This window comes from Sus scrofa, chromosome 18 (genome assembly GCF_000003025.6).
Source record: "Sus scrofa isolate TJ Tabasco breed Duroc chromosome 18, Sscrofa11.1, whole genome shotgun sequence".
Classification (NCBI taxonomy): Eukaryota; Metazoa; Chordata; class Mammalia; order Artiodactyla; family Suidae; genus Sus; species Sus scrofa.
Window position 1 is genome coordinate 50,889,351 of NC_010460.4, and position 19,406 is coordinate 50,908,756.

At 59.7% G+C, this 19,406-nt stretch overlaps 1 protein-coding gene across 15 annotated transcripts in view; it reads left to right on the forward strand.

The window, feature by feature from the left end:
* Window positions 1-19,406, forward strand: part of CAMK2B (calcium/calmodulin dependent protein kinase II beta) — a 94,039-nt gene that overhangs the window by 27,126 nt on the left and 47,507 nt on the right. For all 15 annotated transcript variants that reach the window (XM_021078635.1, XM_021078644.1, XM_021078637.1 and 12 more), the window contains exon 2: window positions 8,490-8,584. In XM_021078635.1, the coding sequence (XP_020934294.1) occupies window positions 8,490-8,584 (95 nt within the window). The remainder of the gene's footprint in view (window positions 1-8,489; window positions 8,585-19,406) is intronic.

Sequence of the window (19,406 nt, forward strand, 5' to 3'; positions counted from 1 at the left end):
GGTTCGATCCCTGGCCTCGCTCAGTGGGTTAATGATCCGGCATTGCGGTGAGCTGTGCTGTAGGTCACAGAGGCGGCTCGGATCCTGAGTTGCAGTGGCTGTGGTGTAGGCCAGCGGCTGCAGCTCTGACACGCCCCCTAGCCTGGGAACCTCCAGATGCTGCGGGTGTGGCCCTAAAAAGACAATAAATACATAAATAAGCTTCAAGTTTTTTTTAAAAAAAAAGAAGACAAGAATGTCTGTATGTAGAACTGGATCCCTTTGCTGTACAGCAGAAATTGACAGAACATTGTAAATCAACTCTAAGAAAACATTTTAAAAAATAAAAACACTTTTTCCTTTAAAAAAAAAAAAAGAAACTGTCCTCTCTGAATTGACATTCTTGGCTCCTCCAGGTGAGGCCCCGCCTCCCAGGGCATCTGGGAAGAGGTGGGACCTGGCCGTGTGTGTGGTTGGGGAGGGGGTTCCCGTGGGAGGGGCGGCAGAGAGAAGGGAGGACCACGCTGAAGTTTTCTCCATCCGAGGTGCACCCCTAAGCCTCCATGGGCATCCCTGCTTGTGTTTGGGGGCGTCCTCAGGTGGCCCTGACCAGGGCTGTGTCTGTCCTGCCTTCCCCGTTTGTTTCTTTGGGGTTGAGGCCCTGGACTCGAAGCCCTCCCTGCCCAGACTCTTGACCCTCATGAGCCTTCTGTGGATAAGGATTTCTCTGGTCAAATAAGTTAGGGAAAGGCCGCAGCTCACATTCACTAGTTAGAAATTCACAGTATGGATTCCCCTGTTAAAGGCCCTGAGAAGTCCTGCAATTAAAAAAAAAAAAAAGAAAAAAGGAAGAAGGAAGGAAAGGCAGGAAAACACTGTTTAACTTACTGGTTTCCAGACTTATCCGCAGCCCCCTTTGTACCGAACATCTGTCGGCATCCTGTGGAGCTAATATTTGAGGGTGGCAGTTCGGGAGCGGTTTGCCTGGGACACCCAGTGGCGCATTCATTAAGGCAGAACTGGGAGTCAGCATGTGCTATGGGGTGAATCGTGTCTCTGCAAAATTCATATGGAGTCCTAACCCCAGGACCTTGGAACGTGATCTTATTTGGAAATAGGTCGTCGTAGATATAAATAGTTAAGATGAGGTGGAGGAGGGGCCCTCACCAGATATGACTGTTCCTTCTAAAAAGGGGACACTTGGACAGAGGCACACAGGGACAATGCCCCGTGAACACGAAGGCGGAGATGGGGGTGATGCGTCTGCAAGCCGGGGAGCCCCGCCGACGGCCAGCAAACCCCCAGAAGCTGGGGAGAGACCTGGAGCAGATTCTCCCTCGCAGGCGCCAAAGGAACCAATCCTGCCAGCACCTCGATCTTGCACTTCTCGCCTCCAGAACTGTGAGACACAGTTCCTGTGGTTTAAGCTGCCCAGTCTGTGTACTTCGTGGTGGTGGCCCCAGGACCTTCGCACAGCCTGGATGAGTTAGGATTGCGTTTCTGGCGCAGGCTCAGAGGGCTGAGCCGAGGAGCTGTCAGGGATTCCAAGGAAGGATCGTGGAAAGGCCGGGGCGGGATGCTGGGGTGATGGCAAGCGCAGGCGTTTTCCTCGCCGGTGCGGTTGTAAATCACCCAGCCATCGTGCCTTTGGAAATAAACTCTCCAGAAATAACCGAGATGTTTACGGCAGGCATTTATGAGAAGGGAAACTGGAACCATCCCAAATGCCTGCCGATCGAGGAAGCCCTCGGCGGTCTGGGGAGGGAGCGTGCGCTGCTGTGAGGTTGACAAGTATGTGATCTATTAGGTCAGAGAGCGGGAATTGCGTGAGGAGTGGTGTGAAATATAAAAGGCAACGCACAAAGCGGGGACTCGCACGCCCATGAAAGGCACGCCGCAGGGCTGGCGGAGGCCTCGGGGCTTCGGCTGTTTACAAAAAGGACTAAATGTTGTCCAGCTCTAGTCTTGAGTCCTGCTACTTCAGGCCGTTTCTGGAACCCAGGATGTTCCGGACCCTGGCAGGCGTGGGGCACGGTCCTCTGAGCTCTGTCTCCCCGCCTGTTGGTGGATGATGGGCGGCCCTCATCCGCCTGCGCCCCGGACGTCACGCCTGCCCTGGGGCCTCATGTTCCTGCCCAGATCCCCTCGGAGCCGGCACGCTCCCCATGGCTCCACCCCCAGGGCTGGGGAGCCTGGGGAAGGTCACAGACCCTCCCGGTGTCCCCGGACGGGCGTCCACCAGGGAAGCAGGGTGTAGCTGCCAGATGGTGCTGTGGAAGAGGTGCTGGCCGTGCGGGGAAAATGGTGAGAAGGAAAAGCAGTTTATACACTGCAAGAGGCTCCTGAGTGGGGGGGGGGAGCCTTCCTGTGGTGTAGACCTCAGGAGGCACATCGGAGCTCCGCGGGATGCCACCGACAGGTATCAAGGTGGAGCCGCTTCAGCTTGCTCTGTTTAAACCACCTCATTTTACTCCGTTTTCTGCCATGAGTGTAGATTCTGGTTTTAAAACTGTTACGGAGCTCCTGTTGTGGCTCAGCGCTAATGAACCCGACGAGTATCCCTGATGATGGGGGTTCGATCCCTGGCCTTGCTCAGTGGGTTAAATATCCGGCATTGCTGTGAGCTGTGATGTAGGTTGCAGACAAGGTTGGATCCAGCGTTTCTGTGGCTGTGGCACTGGCCAGTAGCTGCAGCTCTGATTCGACCCCTAGCCTGGGAACTTCCATAGGCCGCTGGTGTGGCCCTAAAAAAAAAGACAAAAACAAAACAAAACAAAACCCCAAAACCCAAAACTGATATTAGAAGCAAGAGAAACCCCCAGACACCCTCCTGGAGAAGCCCTGTTTCCTACCAAATTGCTTCGGTCTAGATTAAAAATCAAAGGTGGAAAACAGTTTATGCCCACCCGCAAATAAGCGGCAGTTTGATTTCGTTTAAGTCCAAACATCCCAACAAGCGAAGGGCCAGGCGTGGTGAGTGAGCTGGGCGGGCCCCGCCCTGAGTGCTGCCCCAGGCCCTCCTCAGCTGAGCCCACGGTGGGGGGGCACCAGGCTGGGCAGGGTGGAGGCGCACAGTCCTCAGGCTGGTTTCAGAACATCCATTTGTTGAGTTACGTGGGAAATAAAACTGTTGGACCAGCCAAGGGCATCTGCTGCCTGTTCAGCCTGTTCCAGAAAAATCTTGGGCGGATCTGCCTGGGGAGTGGGGGCGCCAAGAGAGCCGTTTTGCCCCAGACCTCTGTGTGCCTGACTTGTGCAGAAACCTTTACAAAACAGATACACAAGGCCGTGGCCCTTTTCTTTTACTGGATGCTCCAGCTGTTTTCGGCTCTAAAATTTAAGAAGCTTCTGGAGGCTAGAGGCCTCTTCTAGGGGCTGTCGTGGGCCCTTGGCTCTGGCTAGTTGGCAGGAATCCTCAGTCCTGAGCATCTGAGTTAGCAGAGTGTGGGCAGGACCTCTGGGTGGTTCAGCCGCTGGGTGTATCTGCTACTGGGCGGTGCGGTCTCAGGGGGCCCACAGCCCTGATGGCAGCCAGGACAGCACCTGTGAGGCCAGGATGGGGCAGAGAGCCAGAGTTGGGGTGCGGGCCCCGTGCTCCCCTGGACCACAGGGATGGGGATTGTGGAGAGAGAAGCAGAGAGGAGGTGGTTCCCTAAAGCAGGTGCAGTGGGGGCTCCGTGGGGGCTCCAGGTAATCCACGTCTGGGGCAGGTTCCAGGTGGCAGCTGGGAGTCCGGCAGGCATGGGGGCAGCTCAGAGGCTGGCGTGTGGAAACCTGGGGCCAGACGCTGCCCCTGAGGGCCAGCAGGCTGTCTGTCTCTGTGGGAGGTGGCAGGCAGAGGCCACAGGTTGGATGGGGAGGAAAGAGAAAGTAAATGCGACAGGAAGCTGCTCTCTGGTCCACGTCTGTCTGGCGTGATGTGCAGGTTTGGCCGCAAGCTTGGGGGTTGGGGGGGGGCGGTCATCCCCTTTGCTGGTGAGAGACTGACCCTTGAGTGTCACCATGGGCCCACGGGGCCACAGCAGTGCTTGGTGTCTGCACAGCAGTCCAGACCCCACGCAGCTCTAGAGTGAATCCCCTGTCTGGTGTTACGCTCCGGTCCGGGTCCCACCCCAGACGAGACAGCTTCCAGAGCCGCCAGCCAGCAAGGACTGAAAGAGTGTTTCTTTCTGTAATCAGTTTGGGCGCCTCCTGACCCGCACACATTATGCAGATCACTTTTTCTTTTTTCTTTTTTTCCTTTCCTTCCCCATTTTTGGCCGCCCTTCGGCATATGGAGCTCCCAGGCCAGGGATCAGATCTGAGCCACAGTCTCGACGCAAGCCACTGCCTTGGCGACACCAGATCCTTAACCCTCTGTGCTGGGCCAGGGATCAAACCCGCATCCCCGTGCTCCTAAGACACTGCCGATCCCGTTGTGTCACAGTGGGAGCTCCACGCAGATGACTTTAAACTGGAGTTCAGCAGCACGGGCTGTAGGGGGGCATCGCGTGGCGACCTCAAGGTCCAGAGTGGTTCCCCAGCCAGGCCTGCCTTCTCCCCAGCCCCCCTCCCTGCTCTTCTTCCCCACCCAGGCCCCCACCTCCCCTGAGTCTCCCCTACAGGCTGCGCTGGGCCGTCTTGCTCTAGGTGGCCTTCCCGACCCCGCAACTGGGTGCCACCTGCTGTGCCATCCAGGGACCGTTGGAGCAGTGGGCATTGCAGGCCGGCCCTACTTAGATGCAGTCCAGGCATCTGCTCCCCACTGCCTGGCCTGCCGTCTGCTTCCACAGCAGCGCACTGTCTTTGTGCGGGGTGGGGGTTCTGCCAGGCCCTGGCCACACCAGTGCTCTCCTGCTCTGATCAGGGGGCCCCAGGCCTCAGCCCCACAGAAGGCGCCCCCATCCTTCCACAGACACTGCCACCACCCAGCAGATGCCTCTCCAAGGAGGTCCCCCTCTCCTGCTAACTCACACTCTGGAGTCTCGTCCCATCCCAATCCCTCCCTGTCTTTCCAGAAGCCTCCCCCTTCTCATCCCATTGGCCTGATGTGCTGAGGCCCAACACCCGCACCCTCACGGTCAGCTGGTGGTGCTTGGAGTCGGTTCTCCTCCCATATCACAGTCTGCACACTGCCTGACACCAGCATTGCCTGTGGAGAGCCTCAATGGAGGGGCAGAAAGGAACAGATAAATAATTGTAATCAAGTGGGCAGAGTGAGTCTAGACGCATGTAGAGTGCAGAGGAGACCGAGCTGACTCTCCGCAGGAGCTGGGGAAGATTTCCAAGAGGAGGTATGGAATTGGGTGTTGAGGGATGCATAGGAGTTTGCCTGGTGGCTGTGCTAGGATACAGATCTGGGCCCTTTGTCTGTGTTGTTGACTCTCAATGATTCTAAGTTTCTGGTGGGCAGATGCTGTGAGTTCTGAGGCGGGGTGGCGCTGGGGCGAGCCTCATGGTTGTTTGTGATATCCAAGATGTTAGGGGCCCCAAGGCCGGGGCCCACAGGGCACATGCTCAGTGCGCTGGCACTTCTGGGGGCTTCCTTGTGCTGGGTGTCAAGCAACTGGCTGAGCTTCCAGGAAGGGGGCGGATGCCTAGGGCGGGGTCAGAAGGCGACTAGGCGATGGTGGTGACCAAGAGGCTGGCTTCAAGGTTGGGAGAGGGGTCCTGAGGGCCTCCCAGCTTCCTTGTGCTCTCACGGCCGCCACCTCTCCCTGCGGGTAAGTCGCAGCGAGTCCTCTAACCCGGGAGCTGCTCCAGGCTTTCTGGGCAACGTCCACGCCTCTTCCATTGGAAAACTGAGGGTTCCTGTGGGGCCCTGCTCCAGGCACGGCCTCACGGTGCATGGGCATTGGGTGCAGATGCCTGGGCACAGACTAGAGTGGGGCGGGGAGCCAAGGAGTAGGGCAGCTCTTTCTAGAACTTTTCTTCAGGCCTGGCAGTTAGGGCAGGAGGAGCCCTCCCCCAGCGGGGTTTCCAGAGCTGCCTCCGCCCAAAAGCCCACAGGCAGGACCCCGGAATTGGGAGGCCTGTGTCCTAGAGCAGCTCCTTCTCCAGACCGGGTGCTCCCTGTGAACTCCACTATTGAGCGCTTGCTGGATGCTGAGCCCCATGCCTGCCGCCTTCCTCATTCCCCCCAGCACAGAGCATCCCTTGAACCTGTCCTGCTCCTTAGATGGGTGGGGAAACAGGCTCAGAGGGTGCAATCCAGGAAGGGACAAAGCAGGACTTGAACCCAGACCTTTGCTTTTTGCTTTTTAAGGCTGCACCTGCGGCATTTGGAGATTCCCAGGCTAGGGGTTGAATCAGAGCTGCAGCTGCCGGCCTCCACCACAGCCCCAGCCCCAGCCACAGCACCATTGTATCCAAGCCACATCTGCGACACCACAGGTCACAGCAACGCTGGATCCTTAACCCCCTGAGCGAGGCCAGGGATGGAACCTGCAACCTCATGCTTTCTAGTCAGATTCATTTCTGCTGTGCCACGACAGGAACTCCTGAACCCAGACCTTCTTGGAGCCTGTTCTTTGTCCCTCGCCCACTACATCCCAGGCCAGAGTCACGGGTCGAAAAAGAAATCATCCTTTCTTTACTTTTCTTCATTTTCTTGCGTTGACTGCGTCTGCAGCATGCGGAAGTTCCTGGGCTGGGGATTGAACCTGCACCACAGCAGTGGCAATGACAGGTCCTTCACCCACTGAGCTACCAGGGGAATTCCCTTTACGTTTGTTTTCTCACAATAAAAGAATATTTTGAGAAGGGAACCCATGCACAGAGTGAGAAAATGACAGAGGGCAGAGGGTGTGGAGTGACTAGTGCACCCCCAACCCAAGCCCGGGCCTCCCCGCCCCCAGGGGCAGCCACTGTCCCTTCTCCTGCCAACACTGAAAAAGCGAAGACAGGAGTTCCTGCTGTGCCGCAGGGGGTTAAGCTAAGGACCCGTGTGGCCGCAGCTGTGGTGTAGGTTGCATCTGCGGCTCAGATTCAATCCCTGGTCTGGGAACTTCCACATGCCTCAGGTGCAGCCAGAAAAAGAACAAGAAAAAACAAAGATACATGGCTAACGACCTGGGTCATTAAGAAAATGTTCAATTAGGGAAGTTTGTGTTGTGGCTCCGTGGGAAATCTGACTAGTTTCCATAAGGATGCGGGTTTGATCCCTGGCCTCTCTCAATGGGTTAAGGATCCAGCTTTGTTGTGAGCTGTGGTGGAGGCCAGCAGCTGTAGCTCTGATTCGACCCCTAGCCTGGGAGCCTCCACATGCCGCGGGCACGGCCCTAAAAAGCAAAGAAAATGTTCAATTAGATTTAGTGTAAGATTTTTTTTCCAAGGAAGTGAATTGTACGTCTTAATGGAATTTTTATTTCAAAAAGGATTAGAGCAAAGAAATGTTCTCTGTTTAAGATGCTGCTTTCCGGCCACCCAGAGCCCGGGCTCGGGGCAGCTGGCGGGCTTCTTGGGCTCTCTGGGCAGAGGAGAGACTGGCTCCCAATGAGGGCTGTGCCTGCGAGGCCTCTGGGGAGAGAAGACAGAGGAGGCGCCTGCAGTCAGGGCTGTCCCCAGCCTTGCAGGCTGCGTGTGCTCAGCCAGATGTGGCTTTTGTGTGCCCACCCCTCCCTGGCGGCCTCCTGTCTGGACTAAGACCCTTCCCAAGACATTTCCTGTTGCGGCTGTCTCACATATGCCCGCTCTGATGTTCTTCGAAAATGACCTGAAATCAAATTAAACCAAGGGTGGTGACAAGTTGAATACCGAGGAGGACCGTCTGATGGACCCCAGGCTCCCTCCGGGCTGTGCCCCACACCTGCCCCGGACCCACACAGGCCTGCTCTCTGGGCGCCGTCTTGCTCTGTCACCTCCTGCAAAGCTTCCTCTCAAGGACCAGAGTTTGGGGGTCACCCTCAGGACCTCTGCATGGCTGCAGTAACCCCGCTCCCGGGTTTCTTTCTTGGCCCTCCAGGGTGCTCCCCACCTCTGCTTCTCTCTGAAAAGCACTAACGAGGTGGGCATGGAAATGTCTTCTCAGCGGTGGGACGTGCAGCCTCCGACGGAACTCGGGACAGCGGTGCTGGAGGTTCTGGGAGGGGCCCTCGCCTCCAGCTTTGCAGCTCAACCATGCGAGGCTTCTCCCTCCCTCCAGACCCTTCACGGAGCCCCCGCGGGCTGCACCTGTTTGTTCTGCCGTCTGGAGCCAGACCAGCATTCCTTGCTCTGCGAGGGCTCGCTGGCTCTCACGGACTTGGCGTAGAGTGGGGGAGCATGCAGGCTTAGACCACCCCGGAGGGCCCTCGGTCCAGCAGGCCCAGGAGGATGCGGAGGCCAGGGGCCTCCCAGGAGCAGGGGTGCCGGTCGGCGAGGCTCTGACAGCCGCCAGGAGAGGGGGGCCCCTGTCGGACTGGCGCCCCGTGGGGTGGGCTGGAGCCGTCTGGGAGGGGCGCCCCTGCCTTGTGCAGATCTCTGCCTCGTGCCTGGGTGCTGGGGGTTCACCGGGGCATTAATCGGCTGTCTCTCCTCCTGTTCTCTCCCAGGGGGGCTTTCTCTGTGGTCCGACGCTGTGTCAAGCTCTGCACCGGCCACGAGTACGCAGCCAAGATCATCAACACCAAGAAGCTCTCGGCCCGAGGTAGGGAACACGGGCTGCGGGCTGGGGCTTGGCCGTGGCTCATGGGTGGGCACAGAAGGAGCGGGATCCGTGGCTGCAGTGGGATGTGACTGGAGCCTCTAACCGAATGGGGCCGAGAGGACCGGGCACCTGCACCCCCTCAGACCCAGAATGGTACTTTTGCTCTGGTTGGGAGGCTCTGGAAGCCCCAGCCTCGCCTCCCCAGGGCTGGAAGGGGGGAGGCGTGCAGCAGCCAGGTGGCAGAAGTGGTCAGATGATGTCACCTGCCCAAGAACTGTGGGCCAGAGGAGGGCTTGGTGACCTGAGGACTTTGGGTGACCAGGGGATGCTTGAGGGGCAGTGTGAATGGCATGTTTCCTAACTCAGCCCCTGCTGGTCCTCCAGCTGCGGGGAGGCACGCGAGGACTCACCTGCCTTTGCTGGGGTTGGGGGCTCGGTGGGCCTGGAGGGGTAGGCGTGGTGCTGGCCCTGGGCATGTGGCCTCACCCTATCCAGCGCCTCCTGAGCCCTTGCCAGGCGACAACCGTGCGATCTGACGTGTTCCAAGTGGTGCGGGTGCAGCGGGACCTGGGGGCAGGGGATGACGGGGGTGAGTGACTGTGACGGGGCCACGGCAGAGATGCCACCCTGAGCAGTGACGTTAGAGCACAGAAACGAGGGGCAAGGGGCAGGGAAGCAGGGGGTTGGCAAGGTCCCCAAGGTGGGGGTGGAAGGCTGGGCCGTCCCAGAGAGGTGGCAGCACTGCCACACCCTAGTGCCTTGCGGATCCCATGGGTCTCCGACCCCAGGGTCAGACAGGAGGGGCGGGTGACCCCTGGGCAGGGGAGCCGAGCGAAGCCCTGGCCTGGTGCCCTCCCACCTCCCAGACCCCAGTTAGTGTCGACACAGATCTGAGCTATTGAGAGGCTCCTGGGCAAAGAGGCCCTGCCTCTTGGCAGTGCTGGCCTGAGTCCCTCCCCGTGGCGGGTGCTGAAGATGCCCCATCTGTGGGGTCTGCGGTTTCCAGCCCAGCAGCTTGCAGGGGCGGGTGGCTGAGCCCCAAGCCCCTCACTGAGCTGTGTGTAGGTGTTCGGGTGCCTGCCCTGTACCAGGCAGGCCCTCAGGGCTGAGTGCCTGCAGGGGCAGGCACATCTGTCCCAGCTCAGGTCGAGAGCCTGGTTGTGCCCAGGCTGGGTCAGTCCTGCGTCCTCCTTTTTGCGCTGGTGTTGGGAGAGGACACTGCGGAGAGAAGCCTGAGGGCCTGGGCATCCCTGGGGCGTGTGTGTCCCACAGCCAGGCTGGGATAATAGTGATCGTGCAAAAGCTAATATTTACTAAGCGCCTGCTGTATGCACTGTGCTGCCAGAACAAAGGGAAGCTTCCATGTCCTCTGATGCTGTGTGGGTGGCACTGGTAGGATACGGGAGTCGGATGTGTCCGTATATGTGGAGCTCCTAAGGCAGGAGGAACATTCCCTCTCCTTCCACAGGCTTGTGTCAGGCTAAAGGGGGAGAGAGCCCACCTTCAGATGTCCCCTAGACCAATGCGGGAGACCCTCACTCAGCCACCAGGTTTACCCAGCCCCTCCCACGTGCCTGGTACCAAGGACAGGGTGATGGGCAAACACATCCAAACAAGCCTTGACAGCCCCAGGTGCAGAGTGGGAGCACAGGGGCAGGCACAGGGAGGTCGAATGGGCTTTGAAGGATGAATAGGAGTTTGTGGACTCAAGCAGAAAACCACCTGGTATGTTTTGGTGGATTCATGCAGCTCTTTGCACGTAACCTCAGGCTCCCCTGTTTATAGCCCCGACGTGTTCTACACAGTGGGAGGGTCAAGAGTAGTGGAAGTCTGAAATTCCCGGCGTGTTCCATCATTACCATCTGCTCTTTCTTCCGCCCCTGCAGTAGCAGGCCTACTGCCCACTTCCTGACAGACAGCCTGCTTTCTGCCTCTGAGGCCTGGAGGCAGGGCCCCTGGAGACGCCTCTTAACGCGCCACTGCGGAGCCGTGCAGACCTGGGGCTCTGGTCAGCCCTGCTCCCGGCCCCAGTTTCCTTGCCGGGCACAGCCTGGGTTGGATGGTGGACGGCAGGGCAGCCAGCCAGGACTGGTCTGGAATTGAAGCAACGGGCTCTCGCCTGTTGTCACCTTCTTGTGGGACCATTTCCTGGGCCAGGGAAGGCAGGACCCTCCCGGCTTTGCCTCCACACCTGGGCCTCTGCGCTGCCCAGTGCCGCGGGGGTCTAGGGCATTCCCCCCTTGCCGTTTAACTTGCTGTCATAGGAAATGTCAAACGTCCCCAAGTTCAGAGAAAACGATGGCTCGAGCTCCCAGCTTCACCACCACAGTGATCAACTTTCTGGCCATTCGGTGTCCTCTGTGACCCCCGCCTCCACCCCGACATCTCGCAGCGCATCTGAGACCGTCCTGTTTTCCCCCGTGGCCCTCGGCATGGCTCTCTAAGAGGAAAAGCTTCACGATCCACTGGCCACTTCCCTGTAAGGGGCCCAGGGATCTTCTGACCCTCCCCTGCTGCTTCGGGGCCTTCTGAGCCAGGTGAGCAGCAGGGGGGTGGGGGGAGAGGGTCTCGGGCCCCTGACGCTGGGCCTCCACGCTGACCACAGGCCAGCAGGGGGGCAGCCAGGCGGGTGACTTTGGTTTTGCCGCTACATAGCTCTGACTCTGCCTTGCTCATTGTATGACCCTGGCCGTGCTTCTTAGTCTCCCTGGACTTCAGTTTCTGCAGCCGTAAAATAAATCTGGCGTCTAGCTCAGAGGGGCCTTGTGAGGGAGAAAGGCGGAGGAAGGGGCTTGCAAGGAGCCAGCCAGATGTAGCGCTGCCAGAGGCCTCCCCTCTCTGCCTTCTTCCCCGCTTTCTGGCCAGACCGGCCTGCCCAGCCTTCCTTCAGGTCCCAGGACTCCTCCTCCAGGGAGCCTCCCTGGGTCCTCCCACCCAGCTTGGAAGCACCCAGGCCCTGAAGTAGTCACCTTAAGCATTTCTCCATCCTTCACTTGCCCCTTGCAGGCAAATGCAGTTGGTTCATCTCTGAGCCTTCCCAGCTCCCCGCCCAGAGCCTGGGAAACACACACAGGAACCTCACCCTCTCCTTTAAACCCTTCGGGGGTTGGCTATGCAAAACCCCAAGTTCTCACCTGGCCTGACACTCTGCCTTCTGGTTCTCCCTCCCTCCCAGCAGCTCTGCTCAGGCACTTGGCTACTTCTGGTTTTGTATACCCCAGGGCCTTTGCACCTGCCTTCTCTCTGGAAATGCTTTTCCTGAACTCTGTACCTGCTTAACTCCTGTTGATGGCACTTTCTCAGGGGGGTCTTCCCTGAGCCTTCAGTAGGAATCCGGGACCCAGGCACTCTATGTTGATTTTATGGCTGTCTCTCCCACCAGACTGGCAGGCCGTACGGGCAGGACTTCATCTGTTTGGTTCACCACTGTATCACCCCTGCCCTGATAAGGGGTGAGCGCTCCATACATGTTTTTAAATGAATGCATGCATGGTTTGGGTGAATGGATTCTGAAAGAGCAGACACAGAGTCTGTGCTGGAGTCAGGTTAGTCTCCCAGGCACGATGCTGGGGTGGGGACTGGGTGGAGCCAGGTCTAGAAGAAGAGGGTTTTGTGCTGCAGGCTCAGGTTTGTAGGGGAGGCCCCTGGTCACTGAGCCCCGGAGCACTTGGAGGTCCAAGTTCAGGAGAAGTTCCGCTGCAAAGCCTGAGGGTGGTCGGGAAGCAGGGAGGGGAAGCCTGGAGCCCACTGCTCCCCCCTGGGTCCTGGTGATCACTGTGCAGGGTCAGTCATGCAACAAGCAGAGTGTCCTGATGCCAGACTGGCTGCCCCCAACCCCCAGGAGGGCCACTGCAGAGATGCTTGCTCTAGCTGTTGTCCTGGAAGGCGGGGGTGGAAAGGGGGCCCATGGATGGGAAGGAGGATGCCAGGCAAGTGCCCTAGAAGGAGGGAAAGTGGGGAAGTGGAGAGGACCCAGAGGCTGGAGGGGAAACACCCCCCCACCCCCCGCTTCATTTTCAGGGCAGTGTGGAGGGGCCTCGCTCAGCCCTGCAGGGAGGGGCGTCCACTCCTGGGCCGAGCAGACAGGCTCAGTCCAAGGCTTTCAGTGATAAAGAAAAGAGCAGGAGGAGGATGCTGGACCCGGAAACCCGCCCCACCTGATATGCCAGTTCTTGGGGCCATGAGGACACTGCAGGTTGCAGCCAGCTTGTGCCAAAGGCTCTACGAGTTCGATTTTTAAAAATTTAACACTTAATTAAATAGAGGGTTGAGAGTCATTCAGAATCTGTGAATGTGCTCAATAATTAGAGATTATTACACGACTGTTAACAAAAGCAGTCAGAGGACAATTAATTGACGGGGGGCTGGAGGGTATGGAGATCATTAGGCACATGAGTCTTTAAAACATTTTTGGGAGTTCCTGTTGTGGCTCGGCAGAAAGGAACCTGACTGTTATCCATGAGGATGCGGGTTTGATCCCTGGCCTCGCTCAGTGGGTTAAGGATCTGGGGCTGCTGTGAGCTGTGGTGTAGGTCACAGATGTGGCTTGGATCTGGCGGCTGTGGCTGTGGTGGAGGCCGGCAGCTCCAGCTCCCATTCGACCCCTCGCCTGGGAACTTCCATATGCGAGGGAGCAGCCCTAAAAAAAAAAGAAAAAAGGAACTTTCTTGTTCCTGCCTCCTCCCTGCCCCCCATCTTCTTCTCTCCCCCGCTTCTTTCATTCCCTCCCACCCCCCATCTTTGGAGCCAGTTTGGTAGGCTTTAGAGAGCACCCTGTGGAGTGAGTGCTGTGAGTCTGGGATAGGTGTCCCAGAATGACCCCGGTCCGTGGCTGAACTCGAAGGGAGGGAGGAGCCTGCACAGGAAGGGAAACCGAGTCCCACAGAAACAGAGAGACCCACAGCCTGATGAGCAGAGCCTGGGACATGGGCGGCTCTAGACCTCAAACAGCTGGGGGGGGGGGCGGGGAGGGCTGCGATCAGGTGTGGGGCTCATCTCACAGGTGCCCGGCCGACCTCATGGGTGGGGGACTGAACTTCTAGGTGGGGCACTGACTTCACAGGTGGGGTTCACCGTGCAGGTGAGGGACTCACCTTATAGGCGAGAGGTTCCGGCCACAGATAGAGATACAGGGGCTCGCTTCTGAGCCTCCTCTGCCCCCAGGCTGATGGCCAGTTCACCCCGGCCCCGTTCACCTGGAGCCACCCTCTCCGCAGGGTCTGTGTGGCCCCTTCTGCCTTGGGGACACCCTTGCCTAGGGTGTGAGAGGGAGGAGCTCTCTCTAGGGGGCTCTGGGGCTGAGCCTGCCCCCGACCCCAGACGAGCTCTGGACCCTTCGCGCAGCGGGAACCAGGGGCTCCCCGGATGCAGTCCGCCCGCAGCTTTCCTGTCTTCCCCTACGTCCTACAACCGGGAAGACGACCCCGACTCAGAGGATAACGGGCCCAGGAATCCGCGGAACTGGGTTACGAGAGGACGCGGCGCCGCATTGCAGCGGCGGCTGAGCATGCGCACGAGGCGGCGGGCGCCGGCCGCCCCTCCCCTCCCCTCCCCTGCCCTCTCCCCCCTTCCCTCCCCTGCCCTCTTCCCCCTCCCCTCCTCTCTTCCCCCTCCCCTTCCCCCTCCCCTCCCCTCCCCTCCCCTGCCCTCTCCCCATCCCCTGCCCCCTCCCCCTCCCTCCCACTCTCCCCTCTCCCCCGCCCCCCGAGGGCACTACCCCCCCCCCCCCGCCCCTCCTGGGCATCTCCCAACGCCCCAGGGGCGGAGCCAGGGCTTCACTGTGTAATGTCCCAATTTCAGATAAAAAATAATTTTTTAGATTATGTCTCAAACCTGAGTCAACTTTTGGTCGACCCTGCCCTTGAGTTGAGGCTCCAGGGGACCCTGGGCCGTGTGGGAGGGGTCTCCCTGGCGCCCTGGACGGTGCTTGGGGTGGGGATGCCTTCCTTTGCCCCAGAGTCGGTCCGAACCCTCCTGGGTTCTGTTGTCTGGGCTTGGGTGTATGGGGAAGCTGGAGGTGCCATGGCGCAGGTGGAGAGGGAGCAGGAGGGAAAGTTGGGGGAAGCCCCCCATTCCCATCCCAGGGGGAGGATGGGGGAGCAATGAGAGAACCAGGCTGGGGTTGCCAGATTTAACAGCTAAATTCGAATTTCGGATGCACAATGAAAAATATTTGACAAGTGTATCCCACCCGAATGAGATGTACTTATACTAGAAAATGATTTGCTGTTTATCTGAATCTGGGAGATACTTATACTAAAAAATTCTTTTTGCTTAGCTGAAGTTCAGATTCCTGGCCATTTGTGTCTTCTCAGACAAGGATGAACAGAGCTGTTGCGAGAACAGGTCTTTGTCATTAATTTGTCAGTCGAATAGGCTAAGGCAAAGCTTCCTCAAACCGGAGAGAAGACAGGGCAGAAGGAAAGGGGTGAGGGCCAGGCTCTGCGGCTGGGGATCCTGGGGAATACCCGCGCCGTGCTCCTGGTGGCCTCACCTGTGGGTGTGCAGCTCCGTGGCCCTGCTCACGGCTTGGGGAGGGGGGTGGCTGGTCTGGGGCAAGGCTGCCCTGTGAATGCTGAGTTCCATGGCCTTTGGGGCCTAGTGGCCCAAGTGACAGAGATGCCCTGTGAACTCAGGCCACTGCAGCGCCCACTTCATTGGGTCGTGGAGGTCGAGAGAGGGTGGGGAGGTGGCAGCCCCCAAAAGGTGGACTGCTCCCGGGTGACTGAGAGGAAGCGTCCAGGAGCCCCGGGGCCTCATGTGGCTGTTTTATCAGCCATTCCTGTCATTTCCCTCATCTGGAGGTTCCTCCCACCACCCCTGCCCATGCCATGTGCACCAGGAGCCCCCTGGAAGTGAGAGGAGGGTCAGGGGGACGGCTGCAGGATCCGGGTTCTGGCCAGGTGGCCCACCCTCTGGCTCCCTGCAGGCCACCTCCCCGTCTCTGCACAGCGTCTCAGAGCTCGGGGGCGGGGAGTGGGGCTGGTGCGGGATTGGAGAGGGGGTAGGCGGGGTGCAGACCCCTCTTGTTCTCCCTTCCTGAGCCCAAGCCTGTGCTTTACACATAGTAGGTCCCTAATGAACCGCAGGGATGGAGGGAGCAGAGAGCTTTCACCTTAAGAACTCAGCCGGGCGAGGGGCTGGTCCGGGTAACCAGTGACTGCAGACCAGCAGGAGGAGGCTGGGGCAGGAAGGGGAGCACGCGGGTCCCGGGGGTCTTGCTGGGTCTGTGTAGGACCCTGACAGGGTGAGCCCTGTACCCTCCGGGGCCCATGCCCTAGCCTGGAAAGCACTGCCAAGAGCATGTCTGGGCCCTGGTGCTGCGGCAGCGTCACGGGCGCTGTCTTGGGATGGATGAGACCCTACCCCAGGCCTAGGACCTAATGCACTGGGACGGGGCAGGAAGTAGGAAACAAGGCCGCCACGGGTGGGATCCATGCCCTACTGACCCGTTTCACAGTTGGTAAAACTGAGGACTGGAGAGGATAGTGCTTTTTGGTTCATATTGCCTCTTTTCTACCCATTAGTGAAGGTAGAGCCTGCCCTGGGCTCATGGGCATGACCAAACACAGGACAGGGACTCCAGAGAGCTGGATGGTTAGTCGTGGATATGACACAGGCTCAGAGCCGGGGGAGGACACACATGGCACACGGGTGCACTGGGGACAGAGTTGGCAGTGGACTGAGAGAGGCAGGCTTCGTCATGTCGAGAGAGTGGGGTGCCCTGGTTCCTGCAGGGGGGTGTGGTGGGCTTGTTGGAACAGTTCTTCACTGGCAGGGAACAGAGGCTGCTACGTGGGGCTAGACCAGCTCTGCGGGGGTGACAAGGGCCGCTGGGCAGGGGGAGCGGGGTGGGGAGGGGAGCCTATGGCTAGGCCTTGTCGGCCCTCGCCGTTTCCCGGACGTCAGGGTAGCATGCCACATGCAGCCTCAATTTCAGGCCTTGTGTCTTGAGATGCCACCTCTCTTTCAAAGCGGAGCAGTCTTATGTTGGGTGGTGATGGCTCTGAGCCTGCAGAGGGCGCCTCTGTCCCCCCGGAGGGCCAGCTGAGGTCCCACAGGGACCTGGAGCGAGGGCTCTGGGACCACGCGACCAGCAAGTGGCTCCGAGGCCTCAGAGCTGTGGTGCGGGGAGAGGGCAGCAGCGGGATGCTCCCCAGTGCACCTGGCAGCAGGTCCGGGCCCCTTGCTTTGTTCCTGCGCTGCGGCTGCAGCTCTTCCTGGGCTGGTGTGGCTGCCCGTGACGCTGCTGTGATAATTGCTGGTTGCCATGCTGCCTTTTTAAAACAAAACAGGCACAAGAAGCTACAGTGGGAGCCGCTCTCTTCATCGTCATGGCTCTGCGGGGCTGCAGCGTGACCCTGGGAACCCCTGAGCTGGACCAGAGCAGGACGCGATGCCCCCAGGGCCCTAAATGCTTCCTGGGCGGCGGACTGGGGTCAGGCACATCAGCCCATTGAAGGCGACGGGATGGCAGGGGCCTCCATGCCAGCCCCCCGGGTGGTGGCCCAGCTCCACTCCCCGCCCCCCGGCCTTCCTGTGCCCATGCTCCCTCTGAAAGTGGGGGGTCATGTTAATAACAGCTCTACCTCTCAGGGAACCCGTAGCAGCTCTTGGGCCCTCTCAGGAGCCAAAGAGCCAGGACTGCAAACAGCAGGTGCTAATCGGAGGTGGACCCGCAGGCAGGTGCTAGTGCTCTGGAGCAGAGGACCCACCAGGATCTTAGGGCAACGCTCCCCTGTGACCTCCTCCAGCGCCTGAACCAGCTTGTTCCCTGTGACAGTGACATGATGGCTAAGGGACCCTGCACTGGCCCTGGGGTTACGCTGGTTTGTCCCACGTGCTCCGGCTCCGTGAGCCCAGTCAGGAGACAAGAGCTGACGACGGCCTTCCTGGGAGCCGCATCCTCCCCTGTAGCCTGTCCGTCCTATGCCCAGAAGGGGGACAAAGGCGGGATCGGAGCCTCCAGGGTCAGCAGGGACTGGTGCTCACCTTGAACTGGCCTCCGTCTGGCCCTGGGCCACCCCCCAGGCCTGCCCAGCCCCTTCCTGGACTCTGAGGACAGGACTGTAGGCGGTGGGGTGAGGTGCCCAGGCTGGAGGTCGCCGTGGGCTTGGCCCTGGACTCTGCTGGTGGCTGTGAATGGCCAGGATGTTCTTTCAGATTCTGACCCAGCATCTTGGAGCCACGAGGGCTGCCAGCCTGGGTTTCCATGCTCTGTCCCTTGGGACTTTGTAAACTCTGGGACCCGTGAGTGAAGGAGTTGATGGGGGGGAGGGCAATGATTGGCTTCCGTGGATATCTTCTGTGGATATCCGTGAGCGTCTGAAAATTCTAGAACACTCTCTCATGGCATCCAATGGCATAGGTGGTGGAGATGGGTGGGAAGGAGAGGAGGGAACCCCTGGTGGTGCATCCCAGGGCCCTGTGGGGGGCGTCACCTGGGGACAGCAGGTCCCCGTCCTCCTCGCAGCCACTGCCCCCACTTCCCTTTGGAAGAATCGAAGCCCCAGGAGGGGACAGTGGAGACAGCTGCTGGGGGCCTGAGTGCCGTGTCGGCCGGAGGCTGGAGGAGAAAAGCAGGATGGCGAGGATGACGGGCCGGGTGCCCGACTCTGCAGGGCAGGCTCCTGGGGGGCCCGGCAGCAGGGTTTCCTCTCTTCCATGGCTTCTCTCTGGAACACCGCCCCCCAACCCCTTCACACATGGGCCCCTGAGACACGGGTACCAAGGCTTGGCCCTGTTCAAGGCCCTGTGTTCAGAGTCCCCATGGCCCCTGAGCCCGGCCCACAGGCGAGCCTGCCCTCCTTCAGCTTGATGGTGTTGGTTTGGGTTCACTGCTGGTGTAGCCTGGAGGGAAGGGGAGCCTGGACAGTCCCCACCCTGTGGAGCCAACAGCTGGACACACAGGATAGGACGTGGAAGCTGGCGCCCCCTGCAGGCTCCAGCCCTCCTGAGCTCTCCCAAGGCAGTGGGCGTGGGCATTTGGCCTCCCCCAGACAGAGGGGGTGGGGGGCAGCTCTGCCTCTGGCTGGTGCAGGGCCCCCAGCCTTTGGTCACCAGCACCCGAGGTAGGACGCATGAGGCAGTGGAGGGCGGGCAGCTGCCTGCACTTCCCACAGCTGCCATCCTCCGCCCGCATCCCCCCATCGCTGCTCCGGGTTCAGGCAGGTGATCCTATAGATGTGTCACCCTCCGGGGCCTGGCCACATGCACACCCCCATACCCCACCAACTGAGGGCCAGCTCTCCCCACCCCTGTTCTCCTGTGGGGACTCAACCACATGGGCAGGAGTCTGTGCTTTGGGGCAGAAGTGGACAATAACCCTGGGGTGGGGGCCTGACCCCAGTATGATGCCCAGAGCCCTCCTGGCTCAGTGCCCAGAAGCTGCATGTCTGGCGGGGTGTCCCAGGCAGCAGGTGCAGTGCCCACCCCCCGCCACTGGTGCCCACCCCTGTCCCAGGCCAGAGCCCCAGCAGATCCTATGCCACCCCCTTGTCGCCAGCTCTCCCTGGCCAGGTTGCCCTCCGGCTGGGGGTGGGAGGGTGTGTGGAAGCCAGCAGAGACCCTTGCGTTGGTTGGCGCTCCCCAGTGAGCACAGCCCCCCCAAACCCAGGGGTCTGTGGGGGTCCAGGGCCACCCTGGGAGGAGACAGCGTTCCTGAGCCCCTTGCACGTGCGGGGGACTCACTATGTAGAATTTCCTGTTGGGGACAGTAACCTGTCCTTATTCTTGACTTCCTGAGACATCGTGGCCTCACTTGTCCCAGGCAGCGCCTCGGGGAGAGGATGGCAGCCCCTCCTGCCCAGTGGGCTTCCTGTCC